The 24,011-nt window shown below is 38.9% G+C and overlaps 1 protein-coding gene across 3 annotated transcripts in view; it reads left to right on the plus strand.

Annotated features, from left to right (window-relative positions):
- Positions 1-592: 592 nt before the first annotated feature.
- The window catches only part of SH3D19 (SH3 domain containing 19), a 40,672-nt gene continuing 17,253 nt past the window's right edge, over positions 593-24,011 (plus strand). For 2 of the 3 annotated variants that reach the window (XM_053460583.1, XM_053460589.1), the window contains exons 1-7: positions 593-1,376; positions 14,581-14,620; positions 18,326-18,366; positions 18,607-18,649; positions 20,720-20,855; positions 21,326-21,518; positions 22,085-23,080. In XM_053460583.1, coding sequence (XP_053316558.1) covers positions 1,274-1,376; positions 14,581-14,620; positions 18,326-18,366; positions 18,607-18,649; positions 20,720-20,855; positions 21,326-21,518; positions 22,085-23,080 — 1,552 coding nt within the window. In that variant the 5' untranslated portion in view covers positions 593-1,273. Of the gene's footprint in view, positions 1,377-11,504; positions 11,635-14,580; positions 14,621-18,325; positions 18,367-18,606; positions 18,650-19,808; positions 19,890-20,719; positions 20,856-21,325; positions 21,519-22,084; positions 23,081-24,011 lie in introns of those variants that run through there. The other variant, XM_053460596.1, reaches the window with a different exon arrangement.

Here is a 24,011-nt window from a genome sequence, read left to right on the forward strand (position 1 = left end):
GTAGCAAAAAAAACAAAATCCTCCCTTAAATCGGTGACTATTCTTTGTGTAAAATCTAGCAGGGACTGGTATTATTCTGCACACCTACATTACATTTACATATATATTACATTGAACGTCCTAAACCGAGCACACGATATATAAAGAAGGTTCGGGCTGTAGAGATATAGAAATTTCTTTGTTGTTGTCTTTGATTAAAATGTCAAGTCTCTAGTCTGAGCCAGATTGTAAAATCTTTTGCGCAGCACCCTCCTCAGATGTTGTTTCTGTATGTGATGGTGTTATGTTATATACTGGGTCCTGTCTACCCTTTGTACAGCGCTGCGGACTCTGATGGTGCTACATAAAACAATAAATAATAATGCTGACTGCTGGGCTTGAGGTGTATTTACTGCGATGCATTGGTACTGTCCCTTTAAACGCTGTACACCCCATTGCAATCTAGGCATAGCAGGTAACTGTCCCTTTAAATCCCGGACTTCTGTGTGGCTTTAAACCTTTACACGGGAATAAATCCTGCAATCCCAGAAGGATTAGCCGCGCAGGTCTGACCCCTCACTGTTATATAGCTGCCATCGTCCAGGGCTGGACACACAATGCACCTCTAACAGGTTCAGTAGCCCATTGCCCCTCCGCAGGAGCCACCTATACACCCGGGGTATGAGCAGAAAGCCCATGTGCCGGATCAGTGCCCGCAGCTGATGTCTCACACATGCCTGCGCCCGTCTCCTTCCTGCAGGTACCTCCTCTCCCGCTCTCCCTCCCCTCCGCCTTTTGTTTTACTATCACAGGGAGCTCTGCACACTACAATTTCCTGTTGACACCGGAATATTTAGAAAGTGGGAAGAAGGGAAGAAGAAAAGGTGAAAGCCAGGCATCTACCGTGAAGTTTCATTCCCCCACCCCGATCCTGATTGCTGGGGCTGTCCCTGTAGGGTGGGTGGCTGAGCGTACTGGGTACCCCCACCCCCCAAGGCACAGAGTGTGTACAAGGAGAGACACCGTGATCGAGGCTGGGGGGCACTGGTGGGCTGCTGATCCGGTTGCCCTGGTGGCAGGGCCAGGAGATCTTTGTGCTCCAGAGCTGGCTGGAAGGATATACCGGACACCGTGTGCCTTCTGCAGTGATCTGTCTGTAGCGGAAGGGAGGCGGTTATTGTGGTTCCACCTGCTGCGCCGGATCTGGGATTGAGGAGCCTTCCGCGTTCATTGTCGTGGACCGGGGGATGCGATTTTGTCAGCCTTCGATGCTGTGCCCCTGTGCAGGTTGCTGATGGCTGAAGCCTGGCTGGACGAAGAGGAGGAGGAGCTGAGAGATCTCAGGGATAGCGCTGGGAATAGGAGACACCGGAGATCCAACCTTAACCAGGCTGCAGGTAAAAGGGGCCGGGGGGGGTATGTGCCAACCACAAGCACGTGGGTACATTCACCCATCACTACCAGCTTCACTGCATGATAATCTACCGATTACACACAAACACGTGTAACCGTAACCGTATGGAACGTCCCTGTGTGCTAGGATTCTATCAGTATGTGATTATTGTGGGATTTTATTATAGGACGGGATGCAGTCTTCATCTTTACTTGTTTGTATTCTGGATTGAGAGTCCAAACAAAACCCTTTTCAGCAGCAGCAGCAGCACAGTCTGCCTCTGTGTTCCTACACAGTCATCCAACAATTGGATTCTTCATTAGATGGAAACATCATTTCCCTTTGGAATCTATTTCATTCTGCTTCATTATGTGTTTAAATAATGTGTCCAGTATAGGTTAGCTTGGCTAAAATGGTCCAAAACCTGGACAATTAGAGCGTAAACGATAATAGTGATATTTACTTTTGGAAAGATCGTTGTTGTAGCTTGAAAGACATCCACCTTTTCCCAGATAATGTTCTTAAATGTATCTGTAAAATAACATGCTCTTTTTTGACCTTGTCTGGTCTCCATGCCAAACAGGAAAAATGAAAATAATGAAATTTACAAAAGTAAACAAGCTTAGTGTTAATAATAACACACTATTAAAGTATATGCACTAGAATTACTTATTACACATCACAGAAAGGTATATTGAGGAAAGTACAAAGTTTGAAATGTTGTCTTATCACCATAGCAACCAACATGGTCACTCTCAGAGAGCACAACCAATTACTGTGTATACCTATGTATGGGGCCTGGAAAAGCAGCAGCCCCCTCATTGATCTGTCATGGGTCCCCTCTTTGGGCTCTTGTGGGCTAAAGGGCCCAGTTAGCCCCTTTCTGGACTTTGGTACTATTGGTCCCTGATTGGGGCCTAGTGGCCTCATTGTAAGCATGGGCTTTGGATAGGGACATGAGTAGTGAGTGGAGCTTGGGATGGAACGGGTGAGGGGCTCTTTCTTTAGGTTTGTTGCCCCGGCAACCAGTGTAATGGCTGAATTAGCTGAAACATCTTTGATTTCAATGGTGATATTTTTGATAAATCACATTTTGTACTCAACCGGATATGTATCTTGGTAAAGACTATGAAATAGAAAATTACATGTGATTTCACTTTATTTATAATATGACTAGCTCAACTTTTGGAGAATGCTATGTGAGCTTTCAAGGCAAATCACAAAACCAAGTCATTTGTTTTTTGTGACATGGTACAAAATGTTTTTCTTATATTCTGCTCAGTTTCTTATTGAATTAGAGATATCAGAAGCAAAAATCCCCAACAATAACGACCCACGTTTTTTATGCCACTTGCCATGTAATACTGAAGAAACGTCCTACTGGATGGTAGATTTCAATGACACCAGGAGTCCCGGGCAACTGCCTGGGGTGCCTCAATCAAGGGGGCAAAATGGTGACATGGGATGGCATGTTGTGTAATCTGACTCAAATTAATACCTAAAGCAGATTTGTTATTTATAAAGAGCAACCATGGTGCAAACTTTGAGGAGGGGCGTTTCACTTGTTGCCATGGTAATAACACAACTATTAATGCTTTTCACTAGAATTGCTCTTCAGAAATAATTCTTGAGTTTCTTTCCTGGCTGTATAATGTCTCGTATTATACTGTTATTAAACAAAAACTATGGCATTGATACATACTATCCTCTATACAACAATGTATATTTTTATGTTAGTTTAGAATACCATACAATTTAAAAACTTTCTTTTGTTTACATTTTCCTTTTAAGGAAATCCTTAGGCAAAATGTTATGTAAACAAATCCATGTTGCTTGGATACATTCCTTTTTATCTGAATGATTAAGGTAGTTCCAGATAGATAGATAGATAGATAGATAGATAGATAGATAGTATTCTCAATAAAATGGTGGGCATTCAAATGGCTCTGTAAGAAAAGTTTTTTTTTATTATTATTATTATTTTTTTTTGTCCCTGTGATGGCAAACTATTAAATAGTTTTGTTTTCTTTTTTAAAAAAAGGTCTTTGCTGGCCCTGCATACTGCATAGTTTAATCGGTGAGAATTTCTGATCTTACCACATACAAAAATGTATTATTAGAGCTTATTAGAACTTAGTTTGTGAAAGGAGAAGGTCACTAGGGTGGATCCTTCCAATGATGTAGGTGTGTTGGAATTGCAACTCTTCTCCATTATTACAGTACAAATGACACATTGGTGATGATCTCGGCATAGGTCACTTGACAGCTGTCACCCTACTCGGCAGAGGGGAAACTCTTATTATTACCTTTTATTTATTAGACGCCAACAAATTACGTAGTGCTGTACAAGTTAAGAGGGGCATTTGGCACGCATAGCTAATATACATGAATACATACAGACACATCAGGAGTTGAGAACCCTGCCATCTAGTCTTATGGTACTTTTATACAAAGTTCCTGGCAGGAATGGTGGGCTTTTGAGGGCCCCACTCGTGAGCTTGCATTCTAAAGGAATAGTATGGGTAATTGAAACGCAAGGAGTGGTGGCTCTTTGATAGCAGTGATTTAGGGCTAAGTGGTTTCACTATGGAAAAGAGGATGTATAACTAAAATGAACCGAGGGGTGGTAGGTGGGTTAGTGCTTGGCTTGAGATGGTAGTAAGCAAGCTGTTTGGTATGGTGCAGGAAAGCTACGAGAGGAGAAAGGAGGATACACATTTGGCTTATCTATCATGAATAGTCTTCATTCTGAGGGGAAATGACTCTGGTTATGGTTGCTTGTGAATAGTGATTTTGCCAAATGGTTTCAGCTGATTTGAGCCAAGTACAGCTAAGTCTTCATGGCTCTAACAATGGAACTGTCTGACGCATCCATGGGGCTGTGCTCCTTCACGCATAAAAATGCCAAACATTTTGTGTTTTTTAATTCGCTTAAATGGTGTTTATTCACTAAAGGCAGAGTTTCCAGGAGAGCTGTGTTTCAGCACCTTCCTTTTACTAATCATTACGTAGGTCCAGTCCCAGTGAGCTTCTGCTGCGGAAAGGGTTTGACTGGCCCTGTATAGTTAAATCCATGAGATTTACTATGAACTAGGCATTATACAGGGCCAGCTCAGCCCTAAACTTTTGGGGAAAACTGTTATTATTGACTCTTTAGTGATTTGAGAGAAACCCATAAGTATCCTGCAGTCTTACTGCCTGTTTACTGAATAAACCCCCAACGTTTGTGTGAAAGTATAATTTGATAGAGGTTCAAGCAGCTTAATATATTTTTTTAAACGAGTGTGTTATGACACCCCTGTTTGTTTTGCTTGGGCAGATGCAGAAAGATATCCAGGAAGGTGTGTTAAGCATTGACACTAAATATTACTTACCAATACAAAGCTTTTTACAGAAATGTTATGCCTTTTGCATTGATCTCTATACAGGTACTTCATAAAAAAAACAAAAATAAAAACTGGCTTCTAAATTCTACAAATAGTTCTCCATCCCTGCCCTTTAAAGATGGGTATGTCAACACAACCTCAAATATGAAGAATAGTTTGCACGTCAGAAAGTGCTGTTGTAAAAAGTGCACACCCCACTTGATACCAGGTATGAGTCACTTTTGTTTAAACCACACACCTGTTTTTCGTGCTAGTTCAACTTTTGCTGTAGTCAGATTTCTTAAACTGATGGCGACATTGAACAAAAGGCATGTAAATGCTTGCTGTAATTAAATTTAGGTTTTGGTATCGCAGTACTTGAGGATGACAACCTCCTGCAAAAAAAAAATAAAAACCACACACACACACACACACACACACACACAGATGTGTGTGTGTGTGTATATATAGATTGATACTCACTTTAAAGTTGTAGCTATGTAAAGTAACGATAATCTAATTATTCCCCTGGGAGTGCGGGGTCTCGATGCAGCAGACAAAACTGCAAATAGGCAAGCACTCAGAGGGGCCACTGGCAGATATAACACTTATGGTTCAAATTAAAACTCTAGCACGTACAAGTATCAGAATGCACGCAAACATACAATCATTTGAGAGGACAACTTGTAATAGTCCCACCTGACATCACTGTTGGTCTGGAGGCTACTAAAAACCTACTGAGGTCATCAGCTTGCTCCATGTCACATCCTTCTGCTTCAAAATGAAAGTATACTAGCAGTAATACCGTCCTAAGAGGATAATTGTTTTCTAGCCAAGTACTCAGAAGTAATGTGCTACAGTTTTATGATGAATGTCCTCAAGCACCCATGAGTATATTGTTTGCTCTTCTGCCTTTTGGTAGATGGAAATGCTTTTCTTAGGCAGTCTTATTGAAGTTGGCAACCATTTTTTCCATGTGAAAAGTATAGAATTTAACATATGCCTGTATAATTAGTGTCTTTTCAGTTTGGAAATTTGGAATCTCTTCTGTATAAAAGTTTGGTTTAGCACTTGGTTAAACAAAGCTATTTTTAGATATCTCCATAGTCTTCAGGAAACCTTGACTCCCACAAAAGTGTATCCTTCAATTTTCCTATAACGCTATACTATTATTCTGTATACAAAGATTTACATTTCTATGTTTAGAACATGGACAAGCCTACAGTTTAAAACTGCTTTTGTGGGATTTAAAGGAAATCCTTAGGCAAAAAAAATGTTTAAACAAATCCATGTCGCTTGGATACATTCCTTCTCCTACTGGTAGTGCCATATTTATTTTTTCCTACAGTATCCATTGATGTACCCATAGTGCTTTTAAAATATATATATATATATATATATATATATATATATATAATATATAAAACTTGGTAGTATATAGGGCCATCAATCACCCCTTTCCTGGCAAAAAAAAAACCTCTTCTTTGTTGTTTGTCGAAACCTTTTTCACCATCATCTCCTATTGGTGAAAAAGTCTTTATTATTATAATTATTATTATTTATTGCTTTATATAGCACCATTAAATTCCGTAGCGCTGTACGATGTGTGGACAGGACATAACAAGTAGCATGTAACATAACAATTTGACTTACAGAGACAACATGTTTAAACAGCCATCACCCTGCTGTGCAGGTATTGTACTTATGTATCATTAATCGCCTATGATGTGTCATAAGTGACTTGTATATAAAATATGTGCAGCTAAAGAAGATCATAGAACACCATAATAAACAAGATAAATGTCAGGCCTTCGCCGCCACACCGGGGGATCCCCTCCCACTTCCACTGCTGCCGTCCGCCCGATCCTCCGTCCGGGGGGCGCCTCGCGGTCGCCGTGTAGGCCGCGTCCCCGGCAGGGAGGTGTGGAGACGGACAGCTCCATTCCTATTGTGCCTTATATGGAGAGGAGGTACAAGAAGGTTTGGTGGGAGGAGCCAAGATCTGACAGGGCTATTCATTCACCCAGCGCTGATCATTCAGTGCTTGCTTGTTTTCAAGCTGTTACCTTATGTGCCTTCATCCCTGTCACTAAAGTTCCCTTTTTTTGCCTAACCTATTTAATACCTTGTACCTGTATCTTGTGGATTTCCCAGCTGTGTGACTGAAATTTTTTGATACTCTCCAATCCTTGACCACAGCTATACTACTGGACTTTTGTGACATTCTCCAATCCTTGCCCTCGGCTGGCTTTATCTGAATAAATAACCTTCCCGGTGAATTACTTGTCTGGTTATTCCTTATTTAAGGTGTCTCTTTGCGCTGTGCACTGTTCAACCAACCTTGACAATAAAATGATATTGTTTACAGTGTAACATAAAAACCTAATTTTTCTGCATACCTCTGGGGTGTTTCTCGACAGGAAAGGTATATTGTTATTCTCTTAGAAACAACATTTCCTTCAAAACATTAAGCTGTGATGTATTTTCTAAGGACAGGTGGTATGGGGCTGTCTGTGAGCCAACGTCACGAATGGGCAGAGAGTATTCAGAAAGTACGTGCTCTTTCGTTGTTCTTTAATAGACTCAGAAGTAGATATACGTTGTAGAATCTGATCTGACGCTTTATTAGCAGTGAGTTTTTGGCCAGACTGCTAGTCCTTGTCTGTGTTATCGTATAGTAATACTTCTTGGTTATGGCTAGCATACTTGTCTCATTTCAGCTTCCTAGTCCTGGTTCCTAGTGACACCTATCATTGCTCCTGCAGCAGCTCCATCTTTTCTTGCATAACACCAATTTGCCCCTAATCTGTGTACACTGAGAATCGCCAAGGCAACATACTGCCCTCTAGCTGTTGAAAGCAGAAAAACCAACAACCTACGTCTTTCTATTTCTTGGAGAGAACAGGTTTTGCGGTTAACATAAGGTATCATAAAAACCAGCTGCTCGTTCAGCACAGACAGGTTACAGTGTCACATGAACAGACTTCAATTCTCAGGCTTTGATTGTATTACAGCTAAACCTATACATCGGAAGAGGGTGTTGTCTGTCTTGTCTACACCATTAAAGAATAGTAACAAAGGGGGAAAAATAGGATATTGGACTATGTACGTTTCTTTAGGGAATGGAACAAATCATTGTGATTGTTCATGACATAATACACCATGAAGTCATGTAATTTAAAACTGGAACTTATACTATAGCACCACCGTGACCATCCTCCTGCACATAAATGTAGTTTCCACATAGCCAACACTTACTAGCAGCTCTATATGGATTGTTGTATACCAATCTACTAAGTGGTAATAATATGGATACTATTCAATAATCCCAGGAACATGTTACATTCCACCCAGAGCTGAATTAAACATTAACCTTTCCGTCAGAAGGGTGTGAACAGGATTCTCTGCCCAGTTCTGTGCAAGTTGGATAGTCTGCTCCATAGATTTATTCGTTGCTGGTACGAGAACAGCAATCGTCAATGTAAGATTACGGAAGGTTAGTTATAAATCTAATTGTATGGTTAATTAGAGAAAACTGTAAAACTGCAATCCTTACACAATGCCTTTGGACATCCATTTTTCTTTGTCTCGGCATTAGAATGTATTGTGGGTTCTTTGTGAACTCAGTTTGGTTTATTGTCCAAAGATATGTAACTGTTATAAAGGCTATATTTCACGGATGTAATTACATTGATTAAGCAAACGTTTAATTTGTCTGTAGGAAGATAACTTTTTAGTTTATACAACGCATAAATGAAGTGCCAGGTGTATGAGAGTTATCTTGCAATGTGAAGCACCATGGAAGCTGGTACAGTCAATGTTTTAATAGCTGAAGCTTCATCTATCTGCCAATTTTAACTCTTTTGTAATTTAATTGCGGAAAAACCTAATTTATTTTGCTTCTATTACATTGTATCATCTTTTAAAGCTACTAGAATGGCCGCTGTAATTTGTATGTGCTAAATATTTTATATGAAGGTTATGCATCATACTATAGTCAGTTTACTTTTTGTGTTTATTCAGTAGCTTTTAAAAAGGAGCAAAACACTTGGAATTGCATAGATCATTAAAGGATACTTCCTAATTCAATACCACTTGCTGTCCAGCGCCGTTGCTGCATACTAATGGACAGCTGCACCTCCAACATAGCCGTAGTTTCCAAGTCTCACATCTATAACCACCCATTGTGGTTGTATATTGTATATATGGATGTGCTAGACATTGACTAGAACATATGACAATGGCCAAGTGTCCTAGATGTGTATGGGCTTACTCAAAAAACCAAACATGCAACAAGCCTATTTTAATAAAAATAATGGTTATTATCTGCCGTCAAGTTCTTTGTTTGTTTCTATACAAATCCATAAATGCTAGAAAAGGGATGAACGCTGTGCCATGTGAATGACTAAGAAAGCTGCATCAATCCTCTAGTGTCTTCAAATAGCAAAGGGGTAACATAAAATATACATAAAAAAGTGCGCTTATACAACACCAAACAAAAGAAAATAAAAAAAAAATATATATAGTGTAAGATGCTAAAACATAAGAACAATATAAAAAATTTAAAATTTTAAACTCACTCTCTCAAGTGAAATATACTGATCTTTTCTACGGAGATGACAGTATGCGTGAGGGTAGCGGATCCCTCCTAGGTCACATCTGCCTGAGATCATTTTTATTTTCTCTGGGGTGGTGTAAGCGCACTTTTCGTATGTATATTTTATAAAAATTAATAATGGTCGTGGCCATTGACTGGTTGCATTTCTCTCTACTCGCCCCCCAGAAATTCCAGCTGGTATTCCTCATTAGGTATAAGCCATTACTGAATTATCCCCAAATGTTTCAGAACAAGATGTCTTCTATGAGCAAGTTGCGTGTCATGCATAAAAGTGTCTGATGTAAAATCACTGTCTTGCAACTTAGTGTCGCCACCTAAAATAAAAGCAGCTTTATGCTGGCTCTGCTCAAATAGGAAGGAACAATATATATCTGCTGGCCTTTAAAAAAGTGACATCACTTCATTGCATTTGGGATGTCCAATACCTTCATAGTTTGTGTTTTAACAAAAACAAAATTGTCTAAGGTAATGATGAGACACATTGGTGCGTCTTTTGTGTTTGTGTATAAAATCCTTTCAGGCTCCCTATATGTACACTATACAGGTGCAGAAGCAAATAAGAGTATGTGAATTTAAAAATGGGCCCCGGTTTTTATACATAACCCTATACTTTTGTATGAACAGTTTGTGTTGGCAAGGCAGGGGACCACAGATACAGTTTCAGATATATACATTTAGTCATTTGTACTACGGTAAGTCCAATTTTGCAAAATTAAATAATATTGGATGACTAGCTTTATGGTCGCCTGTTTTGCCGTGCCCGCTTTGCCTCCTTCTTTCTCTCCTCTCCCTTAAGTTAAGGTTTTTGGCTAGCCCTGCCCCCACATAAAGCCTCCTCCAGAAGAGGGAGAGTTCTGGGCGGCCTACCGTGGGAAGCACCCATATATATTGGCAAAACGACACAGAAACAATGTTTTCCCTGTGAGAGTTCCCTTGCCTCAGAAAGCTCTGCTTAGCAGGACTACATTTTTCCCCAGCTCTACTCCTGGCACACAGAAAGCCACAGACGATGCCTAGCCCGGTACGTAGAGCTGACAGTCGCCATGCCTAGATGCTGGAAGCTATTCGTATTTTGGATTTTTATTTCTGCAAAAGATTCTTTTGAGCACTCCCTCAGTAACTTTGGCTGAAAACAATGTTTCCCTTGAATTTCTTCATCCAGAAGTTTAAATTGCTTGAAGCACACTAAATATAAGGCTGTATATATGTGAAATAATGTATGTATTGTATGCCCCCCCCCCTTTGGACTCGTATATCTCTGTCCCCCTTTCCTCCCTCTTTTCTATAAGCTCAGAATGTTATGTGTGTGTTTATGTATCACAGTGTTCTACAGCTCTAAAAGTCACAGTAAAGTCTATAGAAACCGTAGAAACGTGTATGTGCATTTGATTGTTAAATACATTCTTCTTCTTGGGAACATCTTATTTAAATGGATAACAGGATTTAACAAAGTACAGGAGGGGAGTTTATTTCAAAGGAGGATAAATGTTAGAGCAAGAGACAGAGGTTTAGACGTAATGGAAGAACGTTTTACTTTGCCGAGAGTGTGGTAGATAAATGCAACAGTAAGGGAATGTAAACATGAGTGAGACAGGCATAAACCTATATAAAATCTAAGACAAGACCTGGGGCCAATTAATGTCTGACTCTTACATCAGAAAAAATGTGCCGAATGGTTCTTATCTGCCGTCAAATTCTATGTTATAAACCGCCACCTATAGTTCACCACATCGTGTGAAATGTCCCTCTATATACATTATAAAGCTTGGGATGTCACGATGTATTTTCCTTGTAGCTTGATCTAGTACAGCGAACTTTCCTACTGACACGTACACGTGAAAGCGTGTGAATGTGTGTGACGTCTTGTGCTGAGACATCTGGATAACATTGCCATGCTGCGATTTACAGATATTTAACCCGCTTGTTAAAAACACAGAAGAAAATCGAGAATGGAGACGAAAATAGACTTTATGAAGTTAGCATTAGGAAGAGGTCTAGAAACATCCTGGTTTCCTTTTTTGCGGATAGTGAAAGCTCAGAGAGACCAAGGCCACTTCCTGAATGACTGCATTCCTTCACTGATCTTTGACCAATTTAGTTGTTCCCAATCAGAAGAGTGCGCACGCAGAACCCATCCCTCTGCTTCTCCGCCTCTCCCTGGGTTTTTGGATGCTGCTGTTTCCATCTCTGTGATTTGATCTCTCACCCCCACCGCATGTAACTTCAGGCTGTGTTTCACACTGTCCCAGCTGGAGTAAAGGAAGCACCGGCTCAGCCAGGTCTGTAACTGTAGTGGATCGTAAGAGAAGAGTTGTTTTATACTAACAAGGATTAGGTAACAAGTCTGTGTGATAGTTACAGGGTGTATGACATCATATACTGTTTCGACTGAAAAGTACTTTTCTATCTACTTTGACTCTTAATGTCAGTTGTGCAGTGTGTAACTCTCCTGCTCTTAAAAGGATAAATATACCAGGTTTGTGTGAGTATTTGATGTGTTGCTTTGTTTTTTGGGTTTTTTTTACACACCTCATTTTGGCTGATAGAATTCACGGGTTGGTTACAAAAACAGCCACTGCGCAAACTTGAATATTTGCCAGATATGACATGCTCTTTCAATTGGATACTGTTATCAAACCAACTTGGCCTTAAATACTTTCTGGAATTGCAAGAGGGAGCTATAAAGCAGGAATGTTTTGGCAAATGCAGATTTTTCATTGGTAATGGTGTTCTGCATTCAGATTAGAGATAGTCTAGGCGTCTTATAGTTCGGCTCAAAAGGCATGTTCAATTTTATTGGGCGACTGTAAAAAAAGGACCATTAACGTCTGGATAGACTTTAACTATATGTTGTATGTTTTCTTTTGTCTTTGTGCCTCTGGTTGTTAAAGATTGTATGTTTTGAGCGCATGTATATAAAAATAAATCTGTTTTAGATAAGCTCGGTAATTCTAGGTCACATTGTTAATGTACCTATAGATGAAGACGTATTTGTTCAGCTTTGCAGTAGATTTCCAGATGCTGTACTGACCTTCTCTGCTCCATCCCTCCCCCTCCACCCAAACCCATCCTGTCGGGGAAAATAGCCAAAAATGATTCATGGAATAAATGTTTTTCCCCTTCTTGTGGTTTCTTTGCCCATTATTTTTAAAGAGGCAGAAGCACTCCATGACTGACCTGTAGCTGAGGATACAGCTGTACAGAATGCTTTGTCAGCAGTTTTTTTTGTTCCTTAGTTTAGATTTTGCATCTGTCAGTATGAAAGCAGCCAATACTGCAAATAAGTTGGGATTCACAGTGTAGAGACACAATTTGTGGGTGAGCTCTGCCATAAAGATTCAATCAGGATATCACCGATACAAGGTAACATAGGTTAGTTATGATCACTTAAAAGGGGATTTTTGTTTTATTTTTTTTTATTAAATGGTTTATTTTATTTTGTAACTTTTAGTCAGAATCTGTTAGATTCTAATAACGTGCACAACCAAGACCATTCTATTTTGAAGTTGGGTTAAATACTTCAAGATCCTTTGTCAGTAAGTATGCCTTAATAATTGTAGATACTATTGTTTTATTGACTGATAAATACCGCATCCCTTGTAGGAATAGTGGTTAGGCGCAAACCTTTTTAAGAAAAACTCTTCTTTGTTTATTGCTTTTAGTTAGCGTTGATAATATCTTCATACTGCAAAAGTCTTAAACGATCAGATCCAGCGTGTAATTCATATTCTGTCTGTGAAACTCATTGTGTGTAGCTTTGTCTGGTTTTCAGACACAGTTTGTATATGTGGTTTGGCTGGCAGTGGATAGACCAACAGCCAGGCACTGAGTTTATACTGATGCAGCTCTTCGGTGTTCTGCCGATCGGCTCAGAAGCCATTGTTCTGGATGACATCTTTTGTTTAGCTTTAATCCCTCCAGTGCTGTAACGTGTAGGGATTGTCCGAGTGAAACTTTCATCCTTACGGCATGCCATGTGATACAAATTGTTCAAACTGGTAATAGTATCTTGTGTCCTGTGCTAGATTGACTTCAATAGCTCAGGCAAAGCATTGATAATTACACTAATTATTACTGGTCACTTTCCTTAATTCTTGTTTTTATTCGAGGACTCGCATTATATGTGTGGAGCTTGTTATTGAATGACTAAATATTAACCACCTTTGTTGTCCACTGACTGCATCCTATAAAATATCCATATTGTTCAATAACAATTTATAGTTACATGGTAATATCAACTACAGCTATAATATGTCAGGAGATTGTATGTTTCAAAATGTTCATGTTCGCACGTTTCACTTTGAATAATCATGTAAAGAAATGAGTAGTATCAATCAAGGTCATTTCTAGCTGTGTAACATAATTATAGAAGGGCTCTAATGATCAATCAGAAGGATTGATGGTTACTGATAAAGGGCGTCAGTACACCTATGAAGATATTCCATTAAAAATCAACTGTTTCCAGCTACACAAGACATTTACAACATTAACAACTTCTACACTGTGTGATGGAGACCCATACTCGAGATGAGTAGCTCCGCCGCATAGGTCTTCCTTACCAAGAATGCACCAGGCAACCAAGTAATTATAGCTCTCGTTCACCCAGTCGCTTGCCGAGACACAGTGCAGGCTGAGAAATAGACGGCCGTTTATTGAACAGGACACTGGTATGCATAAACAAGCATGAAAATAATACAGTAACGGTGTAAGCGTTACTTAACATAATTATGAATATTGTAGTTTCACAAAAAGAAGCTTTTACAAGTCATCTAAAAGCTCTATGCAAAGAAGATGGCAAATGACACGCTGACTCCATTGCCAGGTTTCCCCTGTATACCATGCACGATGCCACCTAATTACTCATTATCCTCTGCTGGCTAATGGCCATAGGTGCCGTGTGTCCTGTCATGTGATTGAGTATTGATTGCTGTTAGCCAGTGCAGATATAACATAAATTACGGAGACAATCACTGGAGGTTTTATTTGTAACGACTGGGAAAAAAAGTTTGAGCTTTGTGTCCTCTCCGTTTTTTGGGTTCTTCATCTTCTTTGGATTCTTGTTCTGCGAAGCATTGTTTCAAATTAAATAGTCATTTTGTTTGTTTTGATGAATTGTATGACTCATTTTATGTACTCCCTTTTCTGTCTTGATGAATAAAAAAAAAAAAAATAGAATGAAATAAAATAAAGGATTTTCTAATTCTGTAAGTATCTTCTCATTTCAGAGCGCCCAGAAAGAAATAAGCCAGAGCACCGATTTCCAGGGTAAGAGCTTTTTAAACATCTTACATAAATGGGATCTTATGCTCACTGGGTCATTATGTTTGGAAAATATTAGCTGCTCGCAGAAATCCACTTGAATTTAAATTAACTTTAAAAAAAAAAAAAAAACATGCTTTGTCTCATATTTGGATATTTAAAAGGTATGAATAAAAAATAATTTGTGTGACAAGGTGGGTGTTTGTAAAAAGGACTGTAATATTCTTATTTTCCATAGTTGATTGTAGAATTCATGATACTGTTATAAGGTTTCTACTTTGAAATGTGTTAAAATCTTTTTTAATCAAATATTTGCAAAGTAGACTATAAAAATGTACACATTTTGAGCATATTATTTTGGTTTAATTTTACTTTGTTATTGTTAAACGTGTCTTAAGCTGCTACCTTTCACCAAGATATTCAATGCTTTTTTGAGAATAAATACATAGACAAGATGTAGTTGGTCCCCCTTTACAGCTATAACAGCTTCCACTCTTCTGGGAAGGGTTTCCATATGATTTTGGAGCATTTCTGTTGGATATTTTGCCCATTTATGCAGTAAAACATTTGCGAGGTCAGGCACTGATGTTGGACGAGAAGGCCTGGTGCGCGATCTCCGTTCCAGTTCATCCAAAAGGTGTTCAATGGGGTTAAGGTCAGGGCTCTGTGTCAGCCAGTCAAGTTCTTCCACACCAAACTCATCCAACCAACTTACTTAATGTCCCTTTTGAGGGGTTATTACTAATTCTGAGGCCCACTATACACTTGTTTTCAGAATCATAGTCCATGGCTCTGTCCTTTGGCTGACCTTGGATCCTGTGGTTGTCCATACATATACTCTCAGAGATGCACCTAGTGACCAGCTTTTACAACCAATGCGTGTGCATGCCCAGTAACTTGTCGTTAGTGACAGGGACTTTTCGGTGAAATCATGACAAATGTTCTGGCCTCTACTAATGACATTAAGGTATATATTTCAGCAATATTTCTCAGTGTTCCGACTGACAAGGACTGTGAATGTTATGTGTAAACTTGCATATTTCATTATAGGTAAAGGTTCTAGTGGTTATTTTTCTAACCAACACTCTGCATATTTTATGAAATTTGATGTTCATAGTTTTTGCTGTTTCTAGGATTAGATCCAAGTAAACAGGAAAAAGCTTTCAGATGTGCAGATGGAAGCAAGTGGTGTTTCTGCTGGGTCCAATGGGAAAGAGTGTTTATCACATTCACACGCGAGCAGTGGAAACTTACCTTTTTTTTGTCATTTAAGACCCTGTTTTTATACTTGTGTTCATTTTCTGACAGTTCTTTTTGATCTAGTTTAACCGATGAAAACTGTTCTACACTCGCTGTTTTGGTATTAATCATTTACGTAGAATACTGGATCCTGAGATACCATGAAAATGTTTGATATATATTACATATACACGTGTATCATGTTTACAGGTTGAATATTAAGTACAGGTTTAACCTGATTATATATTTACTGTGTTAAAATGTGTTTTGGAAAAGTGACAGATCCACTAAGGAATGAAATATTGCTGCAGATATTACATTCCTGCTTTGTTTAATGAGTTGTTTGTTTTTAAATGGGCTCTTGAGGGTTCGTTTCTTTTTTTATATATTTTCCGTGGAGCGTTTCTATCCAGCTGTGTCTGGCTGCCTTTTGTTTAGGCCCTGGTAATTTCCACATACTTTCATATTGTTTCATATTACAGCTGAGCAGAATGTGAGACAGCTTTTTTCTTTTCCCCAGTGACCTTAATTTAAAGTCTGACTTTTTATTTTTATTTTTTTTGTCCCTTTCTTTTTAATGGCTACAATGAATGCACTTAGGTCTGGCTATTATTTTTGGGATTGGCAATCTGTTACCATGCTTTTAACCCTCAAAGGTGTGCACTACGCACACCTTTGAGGGTTAAAAGCATGGTAGTGTGAGTTTACCCGATCTGAGAATCATTGTTTGGGTCAGTTTTTGTATTGAAATATAGGTACTTTAGGCATATCTCCTCAAAAATAGAACGTACGTCACTTTGATGACACAAAATGAAGAATACATAATCAAGAATGCACGTTCATACTTTTTCGTATGCTTACTAGGGATTTCTCGGCTACTTGACAAAGCGCAGCTGAAGCGTAGAATGTGGTTTTAAGCATACAGGTATTAAAAACATGGGATTTCTGCATCTGATACACAGCGTAACCGTTTTATTTTATTTTGAGTGTTTAAAGGGACTGTACATACACATGGAAACTCAATCATAGCTAACAGCAATCCTAAAATCACATATCTATAATATAGACTTACATAAATGGCAAATGTTTCAAGATACTGAAAAGGTTCTAATTTGGAAGGACAGTAAATGATTTGCGTTTCAGACCGGTTTTGCTCTTCAATCACTGACTTTAAGCCTCACTGCAATCACATCCAGCCTAGTGGGAACCATGAACATTAATACATCCACATATTAACTGTCTGACGGGTGCTGACGCTGGATTCTGGCCTCTACCCATCCTACAGTAGCAAATGCACCAACAAATGCTGTCTTGAGGCTTCTTAAAGTTGCTGCTTAGTTTCTTGTTATTAGTCTTTGAGAAGTTCAAACACTTGGGGAGCATTTCCCATTGAAGTGCTTACCGAGGAGTCTCCAGGGTGATTCCCACCATGTTCCTTGGAGACGGACAATGCCTTTTGTCAGATTACAGTAATCAGTAGGCTGAGCAGTCTTCTCGATGTTGAGGTGAGTGAAACAATCTCTCTAGACTGGTTTAGGAACTAGAATCACTACATTTTTTTTCTATGGGCCTGCAGATATATGTGCAAGCTCCTTTACTAGCTTCAGAGAGAAGTTGACCTGCATGTACCATCAATTGTTCCAAGAGCAAATAAACATCGGAATGCATTTCATTGTTTTCAGAGTTATAGTTCTTAGTATAGAGTGCAAATTGAACTTACAGTAGACCTTGTAGAAGAATGAATGTGCTTATCGACATATTCAATATTTTATTTAGTTTAGATTGCATAACTAAGTTTTTAACGAGAACTAAGAGTGTATGTGATTTGTAGCAGATTATAAACACGTTGGTAAGAAATGGATGTCTTTAGCATTGTTTTTTGAGCATTAACATACTCTGGAAATGGTCTGAAATGTGGCCTTTTTAATGAAGTGTAATACAATGTATTTCACAGAGGAATGTGAAGTGTGTGCTTCCAATGGTGAATGCATCTCCAAGGGACAGTCATCCGGAGAGATGTTTTGATGTAGATGAACAGATAAATCAATCTGCTCTAGACTTGAAGAAGGATATTGTAGTAGTTGAATATAAATTTTATATATATATATATATATATATATATATATATATATATATATATATATAATATGAGATAGAGGGATATATATATAAATGTGTAGAAGTTTGAACAGCCCGTGCTTCCTGAATTTGGGGAAGAAATGTGTTGTTTGGTTAATGCTCTGGATCCTATTATAAAGAGGGCTGTAAAAGGGTGGAATCACCAGATAATTTTACAATGCACTCGCACACACAAGAATTTGGCTTGAAATGCTGGAACAGCCCTTTTCTTTCTCTTTTCCTTGTTTTGTTTTCACTGATGGACAGTGAAGTCCTCAGATGTTTTTTTTTGGGTTTTTTTCGCAACATTATGTTTCAAGGATAAATCCATACTCCTCCCTTTTTTGTTCCCAGACAAGGACCATTATCATCCATCAGAGCGGTGATTAAAAGAAGTAAGTCTGGAAATATTTACTTATAATTCTGTCTATCTGTCTAGTTTGCATTATGATTTGTTTATGATCATCTTGTGGTTTTAATGATGTACCCTATACATTATGGAAGAATCTAATTTTGAATGTGTATGATAGCAGATTTGCGAAATCGTAGAATACGTTTTCAATGCTGGTGAATTTATGTACTGTATGTGATATGTTAGGTCTATGAAAGCCTTTTTTTTTTCTTCCCCCATTCAGCATCCAGGACATCAACTCAGAGCGATCAACAGAGAGAAAGAAGGTACCTGCATCATCATATCGTTGTATATAATTATGGTAGACACTTAGCCATTATTTTTATAACTCTACACAGTCTGAATTAACGTTATGCTCTGAAACCCTAACCATAATGCTTTGTGCGGCCTTGTTAACCAGACCCGCCAAAGCATTAATTGATCATGGTGTCCACTTTAAATTAAGAGTTCACAAAAAAGTGTTGATGTACTAATATATTCTAGCTGAAATTTTTTTTTTCCCTGAAAGTTTTTTATTCTGAAAGTCTGAAGCAGTGGAAACAAAGCTCAGTGTTTATAATTCAGCGTAGTCATGTCTGGCTTCAAATTGTGGAAACATATGACTAATTTAAATTGTACTGGAAAGAAAAATATAATTAGTTGAGTCAGTAAAAATGATCCTATATATTCCAGAGTAATTTCTGTCTATAAAGATCACATGCACTATTTTGACCACCTCATTCCCACCCCATCCATCCATCTAGATAGACATCTTTGGTGCGCCATTGCGAAGTGTGTGTGTGATGGTGTGAAACTGTTATACAGGGCAGTGGATGGCGTGATGTAATAAAATAATTTATTTAAAATATCAGATTGCTTACTGTTTTGGATAAATGCATGGCATGTGTTAAGTCATATATTGTTCTCCTTTAAACAGCTGTGTTTATGCAAACTAACAAATTATTGCGCAAGCTCTCAATTGTCTTCAGAATAAGCCCATAGGAGCTTGGGGTGTAACATAGGTCTTTAAAAGAATATTAGTGTGGAAGATCTATTTTCTGTCACCCAGGTCTGTTTGTCTTTTGCAATGAACTTTGATCTCTGATGAATAAATACTTTTTCTTTAATGGACCCTCGTCTGCAGCATTCTCCAAGCCAGCACTGGAGCTGACTGGCCCTGGGTATATCAAATGCAAGGTGATGTGTTTGGCCGAACACATTTCCTGCACAGGATCATGGTAAAGGGGTGCCAAAAGAGACTTGTAAACAAAATATGAATGTTGCTTTTTTTATATGTTCCGTAGTCCCTCTTGCCTGTTCTTACAATCTCGTTTGGTCCATCACCTGATCTGCAAGGGCAAGCTGACTTTGGCTGATGCAGATGATTTTTCTCATCCCAGGTTCTTGACACTTCTGTTTAGGGGTATATTCTGTTTAATCTTCCAGTGTCCCAGGGATCAAACAGTGACAGCTTTACTATCTGGGGGCCTTTATGTCGCCCACACGGGGCCAACGAAGTAACTCGAGGTATACAGCAGTTGCATCAACTGGCCTTGGCTCTGCTTGTAGAGCAACAGTCCAAATCCAGGACTATGGCCATGAGGTTCTCTGTTGATCCTATACTGAATGATCAGCTATTATAATCTCAGCCCTCCTTTTTTCCTCCTACCAGTCATTTACTTGCATAATTTGCCTAATCAAGAAGTCTGTTACCAGCTTTTTCGAAAGCTGCCTGTATGGCGACCCATGCTCCACAGTTACAAAATTTTTTTTTTGCATTTTCTACAATAATTTTAAATGATTTTGTCTGTTGTGTAAAATTCTAAATCATGGACAACTGATTTGCAATCCAGCATTGGCTGAAAGTGAATGTGTGTTATAATGATTGGTTCTGGGGCAAGTAACATTATGTTTTTTTATAAATCTTTAAAAATAAAGTGCTGCATATGAAAATCTATTACTCCAATCTCCAGAAGTGGTGCCTGCATCTATCACTTGCCACCAGGGAAAAAGAAAAGAAAAAACAACTATTTTTCCTGGTGGTTTTCATCATTCTCATTAAGTCTGCATGGAAATTCTTAAAGTTTTAATTGCAAATGAATTAATTTATTTTATATGTGTTGGTCCCCCCCAATCCCAATCCAGGGGAAGTCGATCCAGAACGTCTATGCGTCATTTATCTTTGCGTTTCTCTTTTCACTCTGTATGTTTTTTTGTTGTACAGTGCATTTTCTACCCAACTTGTTTGGGCCGCTTAAATCATTTTTGTACAACCATTAATGACGGGAGAATATTTTTCATCCATGATAAGGCAAGTAATGGTTTAGCAGTGCGGTGACAGTTGTTTATCCTCTCAGGCGTCCTGAAATCACAATTGTTGCTGCAGAACCCATTGGTCCTGGATCCTGGTTTCATGGGGGCCCTGCTGGAGGCTTAGGGTTTCCTCCTCCACCTCCCCCTCAGTGGAGACCAAGTGACCCTCACCCTGTGGAGGTGAGTGGACAGTGAAGTATGCAGAACATGGGCTTGAGTCTTCACTTGCGACAAGCCGTACCACTTACAGCTCACAATCGTTTAAGCTATTGCAGTTCATAGCAACATGAGTGGTTCTGATTTCTGCTCCTGAATTAAGTAAAATTCACTTTTGGGTACAGAGGGAGTTGTCAGAGTTGTGATTCCTTGACTTCAGTATATGGATTGAGGTCCAACCCTGGTGAGCTTCTGCTGCAGGAAGACCTGTTCCTGCTGAAGGGTTTTGCCAGTGTTGATGATAATCATAATAATAATAATAATGAATAGTGAAGTAAGAGATCTGTCCTGGCAATTCTTCCTTTAGTAACACCAGTGATAACAAAAAAAAATGTGAAATCTCTACACCTCACTGCCTTTAAAAAAAATAAATTAAAAAAAAAAATAAAAAAATGCTGTATAACTTCCTTTGTGTCCTTCATTTATTTCTGCAGCTACCACCATCCTATGAGCAAGTGATCAAGGAAATCGGTCAAGTACAGGTTGCAACTACACAGTCTAATGTGGAGCCCAGGCGTACAACCACATGTGCAACGCAGACTGACTTCCAGGTGGAAGAAGATCAAAATGTGCCAAACAATAATGTAATTGTACAAACTGCCTTTTGCCAAGTGGACCCGCCTTCAGGTAAAGTACTTTTTGCTGTGTTAACTTTGTTTTTGGTAGAACTTGCAACCATAATCTGGTAACAATAAGGTGGTTATAATAAAACCATCCACCTGGCTTAAGCCAACCCTGTCTTACATATTGTCAACTTCTTTCTGAAGCATAATGCTTCTATTTTTTTTGTAGAAAGAAGATACTTACAATTAATGTTATTTGGTGAACATAGAAACCGAGAATTTGACGGCAGATAAGAACCTGCCCAGATTCTGCCCATCTAGTCTGCCCGTTTTTCCTGATTTAAGGGATTTAAATCAGTGGAAACTGCAAGGAATACAAGGAGTATAATGTAAACAAAACAGTCAGTGCTTTATTCAAGTATACGTATATAACCGTTTATGAGAATATTAAGTATAAAATATAGATGCTGTAGTGTAAACATTTCTTGCTGTAGGGTCCCTTTTTTGTGCTGTATATCGTTTTCAATACAGATGAAGTATCCATACTTAAAACCATACTACATTAGAAATATCGACTCGGTTCATTTCCTTGAAAACAAGCAAACTTTGTTGCTTTTTTTTTCCCCCTAGTGCAAAGGCGATTGGAACTATCTCAACAGTCGTTTGTAAATAACAATGTTAAAGATTCTGCCTCCCAGATAACAGTGTGTAACACTACCCACAAAAGTATCCGACAGCAAGAAGCAAATGTCAATGTCGTTAGACAACCAGTGCCAAGGCCGCGGACAAAATCCTGCCTCAAACCTGTATTAAACAACAATCTTAACGTATTTACATCTAGCAGTGAGGAGTTTTTTCTGTCTGCAGCAGAGGGACAGCTGCCTACCGCTAAACCTTGCTCTGGTTTTGATGATAACTTTGTGGGAGATTTGCTTGAAAACAACAATATGAGCCATGAACGAAGCCAAAACAGTATTGTATCCAGGATTAAAGCCTTTGAGTCTCAAGCTGAAAGCTCAGAGCAGTCCAGAAGACCAGAAATTGCCCCACGTTCCGTCAACACTAAGAGTTCTGTCCCTGCTAAGCCAATACCGGCTCCAAAGCCTCTGCCCAACCGCATATCTGGGGAGTGGGACCCTGGAAAAGACAACAAACCAAAGGTTACACCAAGAGAAGGACTTGTTGCTCCTCGGCTACAAGATCAAAGTGGGACAACCAAACCAGACTTACCAAAGAAACCCAAGCCTAGTCTTGTGAAAGACAACAGCAATGAGTTTCTCAATGTTACACCTGGGGCATCGTCCACTACAAATAACAATAAAGATGCTGAAAGGAAGGTACCTGTGCCTGCTCCAAGGCCACTGATTCCTAGAAAGCCTCCCCAGGCCGATAATGCGGCCTTGTTGTCATCAGGGCCCAGACCACCAGGCGTTCCTCCAAAACTGTCCGTAGCTACACAAGCCAAAGCATTCACAGTAGCAGAAACAACTGTAGCCAAAATTCCGGCCCCACCTGTGCAGAATAAACCTAGTGGTGATATGGACCTCATTAGTTTTGATGATGATGTATTGCCTCCTGCTATGGTACCCAGTCCAGAATTCACAAGCAACGCAATACTGAATGCTGGTAAGAAAATAAATATATTGTGTTTGTACATACTAAAGCCAGGTATATCTGTGTACATTACGCTTTTATATAATGCACCTTTTTATTGTTTTATAAATAAAAACTCATATTCCACAAGCGCTGTACAAGGGATAAACAGGACATAACAAATTTTATATAACATCAGGTGAGGAGGGCCCTGCTTAAATAAGCTTACAATCTAGAAGGGGTTAGAGTATATTACACAAGAGCCTAAGTACCCATGATGGTAGAATGAATTAGATGTTCATTACTCTGAACCAGGATTTCTTCTTTTCAGGAGGGTTGAGTTTCTAAAACAAAAAGTACCACGTGCTTGATTTTGAGCTCTCGCTCAGGATTATGTAGGTTTATTGGAGACACGTATTCCCCTTGGAAAATTTGTTTTTATGTTGGCACAAGTTGCACTCTTTACAGTGGATAACATTTAACCCAGTCTCTGGATGGAGCAGTAGTCTTGTCTTGCTGAGAGCACTTCTAAATTTCTAAATGAAATGTCTTTTTGTTCTATACAATTTCCCCCACAAAAAACCAGAAACCCACACATTAAATAACCAAGAACTGATGTTCTGAGATAATTTGTTATCTAGATGCAGGATCTTGCTAGTTTCCCAAACCATTAACTGCCCCATTGAGAGACTTGATTGTGTTAGAGCCCATTACGGGATATACTCGTCTGATAATCAAACAGAATGAGAAAACATAGTATAGAACCTTTTGATTTAAGGTATTCCATTTCTTGATGGCTCACATGGTCCCTGTTTTTTTTTGGGTTTTTTTTGGTTTTTTTTTGTTTTTTTTTCGCTGTGTAGTCAAGACCAATTAATCTATGAAAGACTTAGTGGACTTTCCACTTTATCATTTAGACCATCCCACATCTGTTCACAAATGAAAAATCAGAAGGCAACCAGGT

The sequence above is a fragment of the Spea bombifrons genome, chromosome 1 (genome assembly GCF_027358695.1).
Source record: "Spea bombifrons isolate aSpeBom1 chromosome 1, aSpeBom1.2.pri, whole genome shotgun sequence".
NCBI classification, from domain to species: Eukaryota; Metazoa; Chordata; class Amphibia; order Anura; family Pelobatidae; genus Spea; species Spea bombifrons.